This window comes from Arabidopsis lyrata (assembly GCF_000004255.2).
Source record: "Arabidopsis lyrata subsp. lyrata unplaced genomic scaffold ARALYscaffold_6, whole genome shotgun sequence".
Taxonomy (NCBI): domain Eukaryota; kingdom Viridiplantae; phylum Streptophyta; class Magnoliopsida; order Brassicales; family Brassicaceae; genus Arabidopsis; species Arabidopsis lyrata.
In genome coordinates, this window is record NW_003302550.1 from 21337648 (window position 1) to 21346317 (window position 8670).

The following is an 8670-nucleotide window of genomic DNA, read 5'->3' on the forward strand; positions in this document are numbered from 1 at the left end:
CTCAAAAATTTACAACAGTATCCACCATGTAGTCGACATTATAGACGTAAATTTATTATAAAATTAAGTTTTTAGCATACTACCCAAATTAAACTATAACAAATCTAATTTTGATTAAATTAATAACTTATAATTCATCTTCTAATTCCACATAAACTTGATCCAACACTTTATTATTGGTTTTCCGTCTTCAATATTTCTAACACTCACGACCCAACCAATTAAATATAATTATTTAAATTAATAGATCAAACCATAACAATGCAAAGAATAAAATATCCAAACAAAAGATATTATGGGACCAGGGAAATAAACATACTCAAAATTAAGTATCAATTTTCCTAAAAGATGCGAATGCGCAGTAATCAATCGCACCCAAGGAAGGTATATGTGAAACAAAGATTGATAAATTCCAATGAATTTTAAAATCATAAAAAGTATGACTAAGCAAACCGATAACATGAATCAAAATCTCTAAGTGTTATCCATCCAGGGCCTGCCCTGAGATTTGAAGGGCCAAATACTCAAAAAAAGTTTTTGGTTATTTTGAAAGGTTTTAAAATTTAGGGCCAATTATAGTAAAATAAATAAAATTAGGTCCGTTTCATAAATAATTTTTGTTGAAGAATTTCAGAAACAAAATTTGGGTTACAGCAAAAGTTTCTTGTTGATGTCTATAGGGCCGGCCATGTATCTATCGTCCTTGGAAAAACCTGAATCCACGATGACGATAATACTCTCTATCAATTATAGTATGTATGTCGTGACCCTAACAAACAAAATAAAATTGTTAAAGGTATAGCAATCTTTCAGCAAACAATTTATTTTATTAGAAAAACCAAAAATCTGTATAACCTCTGTATCAGTATAAGTTGGAACATATCGTCCAAGATCGAAGAACACTTAAACCTATTAAGTATCTATACTCAGATACTTTGATTTTACAAGGGAGCACTGAAGGGTGCAGATATGACACTCATGCTACGATAAAATCTTTCAAAGCATTTCTTGCTCATCTTCGGGGTTTTGTCCCATATTACGAGCCTAGCTAATCTAATCAAATATACATGATGAGAATATGTCTTTATCAAGTAAGTAGTGGATTGATTAGGGTTAAGTGGTATACCAAACCTCCTTAATTAAGACTCTTGGTCTCTTAGTCTCTGTTTCTATACCCTCTGTTTTACCTCTTTGTAAAGGAAGAATCTAGATTATTCCACTTCATGACGTATTAATTAAATTTTCCAACATGCTATTTTTACATTTCACTGAATCGTTTGCTTCGCGGAACAGTTTCCTTCAAACATTGAGAAAAAAAATCATCATTATTTGATGTTCTAAAACTGAACAACAGAGCAGATGCAGGTATATCATGGATATTGAGGCTTAGAGTTGATACAAAGTTGTTTCTGAAAGATTTACCTTGCTTTGATTTTAGTCTTTTCTCTCTGTCACATTTCCCCTTAGCACTGTCTGTTTTCTAGAAGTAGCAGACACAGTCAAAGGTGTCTGTTTCCTTTGAGCGTCAGAGCATAATCATTTCCCTACAAACCATGCGATACAATAATTAGCATTTTTCATCTATAGTATCATGTCTGATAATCAATACCTTAATGGGATTGCTTTCAATACATGTATGAGATATGTTTTTCCGCAATTTCTTGCTCCGTGGGCGATGACATTAGCATCTTTACCCTCAAAGACAGTAGAGATAAGAGGCTTTATCTCCTTTGATAGAATTAAACCTGTGATTCTGTTTTTTTTGTAGCAATAGTCCAATTTATATGAATCTTTCGAACTGCCACAACACAATAGTTAATATGGCTTGAAACGTTGCTAATCCACAACAGACTGTGAAAGATTTAACTCAAAACTCAAAAGTATATTCTACTCGGTGAGAACATTTTTGTAAAATTAGAAAATCGATAAATTAAAGATAAAAGATCAATTGAAACATCACTTGAATCTTCTTAATGCATCGTGGTTGCTTTCATTCATCCAAAACATACAATCGTTTAAAAAAAACAAACACTATTAGAATTTATAGTAACGAAAATAATATGTATAGCCAAAAAACAAGAAGATGAGCATACCAAGGCTCCTCGGAGGCAACGATTGGTGTCTGAAAATTTTAGCAGCGTTGTGCCTCTTGTTGGTTGGAATTGGAACACCAGCTGGTGTATAAGGATCACACATAACCTGCATGTATCAATAATCAATAATTTCATGGATCTGATATAGTTCCAATTGAATTTGGTACACTAATCAGATAAAACAAACCATGAATTTGGTACACCAGCCTTTATTGAAGTTTAATATAATAATTGATGATTAAGCGTTACATAGATGGATAAAGACGTGACAATAAAAAAAGATAGATAAAAGCAAGCTTTACGTTTTTACACGCCTTGATTCAAGGCAAGACACCGAAACACCCCGTGAAACAAACCATGTTCATACCTAAATAAAAAATCCATAAAGAGATCATTATTTAAAAAAAGAGATAAAACTTCTGATCGCATCAATACAAAGAAATAATAATAATTGAGACTCCTGGTGAAAGATAATCAGAGAGAAGCAAGAGAAAAAGAAGAGTTCCCAACGATTATAGTCTATTGGGGTTGTTGAGAGGCCGTAATTTGCATCATGATGGAACCAATAATCAAACTGATATCAAATTATGTAAATACAAAATCGAAGCTTCTTTTTTTTTTAGTGAAGAATATGGTAAATACAAAATCAAAGCTTCTTTTTTTTTTTAGTGAAGAATATGAAATCTAAGCTGCTCGCAAAATATTATGGGAAAGCTTATAGATTTCTCAATACACCAAGCATAATTTAAATATTAAACATGAAAGTACTAAAGTGAAAAACTCACCATATGTTCGATTGAATCAACAATTTAATTGTCCTGGAATTTTTTAACGACGTTGCATCCGTAACCTATAACAATACATAAACACCATGAATTCATATGTGTAAAGCCAAATAAAATAAAACGCAAAAAAAAAAAAAAGCAAAAAAAATGGGGTTAGTTATGATTTGAAAGTGAAACCTAGAGAAGGTATTTATATTAAACTAAAAGGCGGTGTACGATCTAATTTTTTTAATTTTTGAAGATAATTACAACAACAAGAAATGAAGATTTATATATTGTGTTAGATCAAATCTTTATCAAAACAATTAATATTCCTAAAAACAATTAATAACTACTATGGATATTAATTATATAAAAATATTCCTTATTTTATTTGTTAAAAAATGGAACAATAACATAATTTTTTTTAGATTTACAATTATATTTGACATTTATTTAGATACACCATCATTATCGGTATAAAATATAAAAGAAAGTTTCTTTTATTTTATCAGATTTGTGAATTTAAAGAATATATGATAGTTGTTTTGATATTATCGGCAATATCTAAATATTTTAGAAAAGTAAATTTTACTTTTAAAAACAATTGGCTCGTAATTATCACAACATAAATTTACCATTAATATATCAAAAATATAATTAAACGATTAATTATGAGACACATTTTTTGTTGAAAAAAAAAAGAACCAAAAAGGAAAAAAAAAAACACGGAAAAGGAAGAGAAAATAAGAAGACACGACCAATCCTTTCTCCGACGTAATTGTATGTGACTCACGACCATGATTAGATTGGTGGAGATTAATCATTGGATGTTCTTGGTCGAACGATAAACCGTCATAAAAAAGGTATGTAAACTACATTTGATCCAAATTTATTTATTTTTTTCATTTTTTCGTGTTTAAGAATATTACTATTTTTTTAAATGTAAAATATATCGAATTTTTATATTTTAGGGTCAGTTAATTTTTTAATTTTAATTAATATTTGAATTAATTTAATAGAAAGTATTTAAGTAATTACGCAAAATTAAGGGCTCAACAAGAGCCGAGAGTCCGACACGTCAGCAAAAACACTTCTCAAATATTGTTAATTGAGACTCCTGGTGAAAGATAATCAGAGAGAAGCAAGAGAAAAAGAAGAGTTCCCAACGATTATAGTCTATTGGGGTTGTTGAGAGGCCGTAATTTGCATCATGATGGAACCAATAATCAAACTGATATCAAATTATGTAAATACAAAATCAAAGCTTCTTTTTTTTTAGTGAAGAATATGGTAAATACAAAATCAAAGCTTCTTTTTTTTTTAGTGAAGAATATGAAATCTAAGCTGCTCGCAAAATATTATGGGAAAGCTTATAGATTTCTCAATACACCAAGCATAATTTAAATATTAAACATGAAAGTACTAAAGTGAAAAACTCACCATATGTTCGATTGAATCAACAATTTAATTGTCCTGGAATTATTTAACGACGTTGCATCCGTAACCTATAACAATACATAAACACCATGAATTCATATGTGTAAAGCCAAATAAAATAAAACGCAAAAAAAAAAAAACAAAAAAAATGGGGTTAGTTATGATTTGAAAGTGAAACCTAGAGAAGGTATTTATATTAAACTGAAAGGCGGTGTACGATCTAATTTTTTTAATTTTTGAAGATAATTACAACAACAAGAAATGAAGATTTATATATTGTGTTAGATCAAATCTTTATCAAAACAATTAATATTCCTAAAAACAATTAATAACTACTATGGATATTAATTATAAAAAAATATTCCTTATTTTATTTGTTAAATAATGGAACAATAACATAATTTTTTTTAGATTTACAATTATATTTGACATTTATTTAGATACACCATCATTATCGGTATAAAAGATAAAAGAAAGTTTCTTTTATTTTATCAGATTTGTGAATTTAAAGAATATATGATAGTTGTTTTGATATTATCGGCAATATCTATATATTTTAGAAAAGTAAATTTTACTTTTAAAAACAATTGGCTCGTAATTATCACAACATAAATTTACCATTAATATATCAAAAATATAATTAAACGATTAATTATGAGACACATCTTTTGTTGAAAAAAAAAAAGAACCAAAAAGGAAAAAAAAAACACGGAAAAGGAAGAGAAAATAAGAAGACACGACCAATCCTTTCTCCGACGTAATTGTATGTGACTCACGACCATGATTAGATTGGTGGAGATTAATCATTGGATGTTCTTGGTCGAACGATAAACCGTCATAAAAAAGGTATGTAAACTACATTTGATCCAAATTTATTTATTTTTTTCATTTTTTCGTGTTTAAGAATATTACTATTTTTTTAAATGTAAAATATATCGAATTTTTATATTTTAGGGTCAGTTAATTTTTTAATTTTAATTAATATTCGAATTAATTTAATAGAAGGTATTTAAGTAATTACGCAAAATTAAGGGCTCAACAAGAGCCGAGAGTCCGACACGTCAGCAAAAACACTTCTCAAATATTGTTATTATAGATGTAATCTTCTTTATTAGAATTAGAGAATATAGATAAGTTTGAAAATTACAAAGACAATGAATTTGAATTATGGTTTAAATTATGACTAATTAAAACTATAACTTAAATTTTTGTGAATCATGTTTTGGTATTGAGCCGGATCACCGGTTTTATCTTTGTTCGGCTGATTTTTAACAAGTTAACTCAAATTTGGGTTTTGGCTTAACCTAAACTCGGCTTAACATAGGTTACTGCTGATAAACATCCCTAGGTATTGACCATAAATTTGGAGTCAATACAATTGATTTAATAGATGGTCATGTAGGAAATTTCTTGTCGATAGATCTATTCACGACATATTTATTCATATGGTTGCTTTCAATAACGAAAAGACAACTCACCATTTTTTCAAGAGTAAAAAGATGTGAGGAAAAGTCTTTTGTCAATTGGTTAACGGTTCACTTATCAACATTACCACCCGAATTTAATTCCAACAAATCGTGTTATCCTGCATAATAAAAATTAAACTAAAAAAAAAAAAATCATATTAAAAAAAAAAAAAAATCAAACTAGGGATCAAGTTTTGTTGATCCAACTAATGTATAAAAGAAAGAAAGTAAAGACGTGAGAAAGAAATTTCATTCCGAGTTTCCTATTATTATAGTTGGTATTTGTTGATATGCATCCCGGATACCATATAAATTGCTTGGACCAAAGCCCAAGCCCAGACTTTCCACACAAATATAATATTTGTTTGTAGGGTGGATCAAACCTGGGTTAGTTTCTTCCAACTTTTCCCCAATTCTCTGGTACCACTAAACCACAGCCGTGTGGGCAATAGTTATTCAAGATCTTGATTTATAAAAAAAGTTCTACCGAGTTCATTTAATTGTTAGTTAATTAATAAGAATATGGTAAGAGTCTAAGAGATAATAAACGAGTCCAACACCTATGTTAACCAACGTAAATATTTATTGCTTCATGATTATATATTAAGCCGTTGATGGTAAATATATATGATCACACGTATTAGAATATGTGCTTCCAACTCAAAACCAATTGGCAATGAGTGGAGTGGCCCATATCCCTTATATATTACTTAGGATCCCTTCCAACTTCCGATGTGGGACATTATGTCCTAATACGCCCCCTCGAGATGATGGCTCTTTGGCCATTAATCTCGGAATGTTCGGGCTTAGATCGACGGCATCAATTTTGGGCCTTGTCGATGATTGGACCATCTTTGGGTCGGATCGGGTTGGACATGTGTGGATCGGGCTCTGATACCATATTAGAATGTATTGAAAGGATGATTCTTATTGAGATATAGACATGAGTATATATACAGGAAGCAGAGGAGCTAGGGTATTTGTACAGCAATAAATAGGAGATACTACTTTACATAACTAGAGATTGTAATCCGATAATTGAAACTGTGATTGAGCCAATCATTGATATGATTGATTCTCTATAACACGCGTACGCATATCTACGTACATACACCCACATATGTATGTAAAAACGATTCTCTTAATTATTTAATGCTCCTCGGTGAGACCCGTAGCATCGAGCTTAGCCCTAAGGACAAAACACGACCCTGTAGTTAGTGGAACTACAAGTGAAAGTGCTGGTCGGGTCGTCTTGTGGATAGCTGTAGGCGTCGGGACACCTCTGTTTAAAGAATCTTGAGAAACCAGTGCTGCTACATGAACCTTGCCCGTTCGTACAACAATACTCATTCGTCTTATAAACCGTGCACGGGTTGTTGCAACCACCCGGGGCTTTCAACTCATTCGGACACTGTCCATTTATGTCCGCGTTGCATACGATCCGGTGGCAGTTCGAGCTTGTTGGGCTGGAGACAGTACACACCAACAAAAAAAGTATCATTATCGATCTGAAAATATATACTTTCGATTGTTGTTTTCTTTTTCGCCCGCTGTAATTAGGGCTCCACGGGTTTTAATGTTATGAGCAACAAATAAATTAAATGTGGAACAAAAAAAACAGAACGGGTCAAGAAATTTATTTACATTTTTTTTGTTTTCTACTATTTTCAGAATCAGATCAAAATAGCACGCATTAGATTTTGGAAAAAATGGCATGTAAGTATTATCACATTAATAATTTCATTACATTTTATTTGTATTTTTCAATTATAAAACCAATACTTAATTTTTTTCCCCATTTACGATTCAATCGTTTATTGTAAATGTTAATATGAAAATTAAAAATCTATGGCATGGATTACAATCTCTTATTGTTTTCAGCGGCGCTAATTTTTTTCTTTAGTGTATTTACGTTGAAGTTTCAAAATTTAGATTTTGACATCTAAATATGGTCCAGTTTTTTGTTTTGTTTTGCTTTTTTTTTTGTTGGGAAAAATGTAAATTTAGGAAATGATATTATGATGATATTCTTACCTAAACTCCATAGGAATGTTAAATCCATCGACAAGTGAGATGTCGTAGAAGTCTAAGTTGTTGAACTGGTTCAAAGCGTACTCAGCCAACGTGTTTGGTGGCTGTCCCCAACCAGTACATTGAAGTCCACCACTGCAGTCACCAGTTTGGCATCGGCCACTTCCCGAGGGGTCAAAGTTACAGTTGGTCCGACCCCAAATCCGTGCCATTTTAGTACCGGCTGCGACGTCTAGCCTCCATGACTGGCCCGCATCAAGACGCCGGCCACCTCCGGGGCTTGCGGCAGCCCACACAGTGTAACTACATCGGTTTAGGATGTCGAATGTGGCAGCCGTCGCGGTCGAGATGAGGAAAATGATGGAGAACATGAACGTAGAGTATGAGATATTTGCCATTTTTTGTTGGTTCTTCTACTACTTTTGTTTGTGTGTGTGTGATCTTTTGTTAATGTTTCTTATGGGTTTTATAGGGATAAGGGCCATTTCGGTAATTTGGAACCTATGTAAGAAATATCAAACAGTACGATTTTTAACTAACGTTGATTTTTCATTTCATGGATTTGGAGGCATTATATGTAGCCGACTTAACCTTACTTTTCTCTAAGTCCGAATACAAAGACTTCACTAAGTTATCATATTCTAAGTCATTTTGAAACTTGATGTGTGGTAGTGAAGTTTTTTTTTTAATGTTTTCCTTTAGAAATGGAAGCAAATAGAGAGAGTGAGGGTACTTATTACTTATTAGTACTAATGCTTTATTCAGTGAGGGTTTTCTCATTCTCCTCACAGAGTCACACTTGATCATATTCTTATTAAATAGAAAATATACATTTGAAAAATATACAATATTAAACTATAGAAACACGAAGTATAT

At 31.3% G+C, this 8670-nt stretch overlaps 1 protein-coding gene and 1 long non-coding RNA gene across 2 annotated transcripts; both read right to left on the reverse strand.

The window, feature by feature from the left end:
* Positions 1–807: 807 nt before the first annotated feature.
* Positions 808–2389, reverse strand: LOC110227654. Its single transcript, XR_002331342.1, has 2 exons — positions 1423–2389; positions 808–1297 (listed from the first exon to the last, which is right to left on the reverse strand). It is a non-coding gene; the product is annotated as an uncharacterized LOC110227654 (long non-coding RNA).
* Positions 2390–6663: 4274 nt separating this feature from the next.
* On the reverse strand, positions 6664–8273 carry LOC9308676 (osmotin-like protein OSM34). Its single transcript, XM_002874661.2, has 2 exons — positions 7798–8273; positions 6664–7229 (listed from the first exon to the last, which is right to left on the reverse strand). The coding sequence occupies exons 1-2, from the start codon at positions 8190–8192 to the stop codon at positions 6953–6955; spliced, it is 672 nt and encodes a 223-aa protein (XP_002874707.1). The 5' UTR covers positions 8193–8273; the 3' UTR covers positions 6664–6952.
* Positions 8274–8670: the final 397 nt, after the last annotated feature.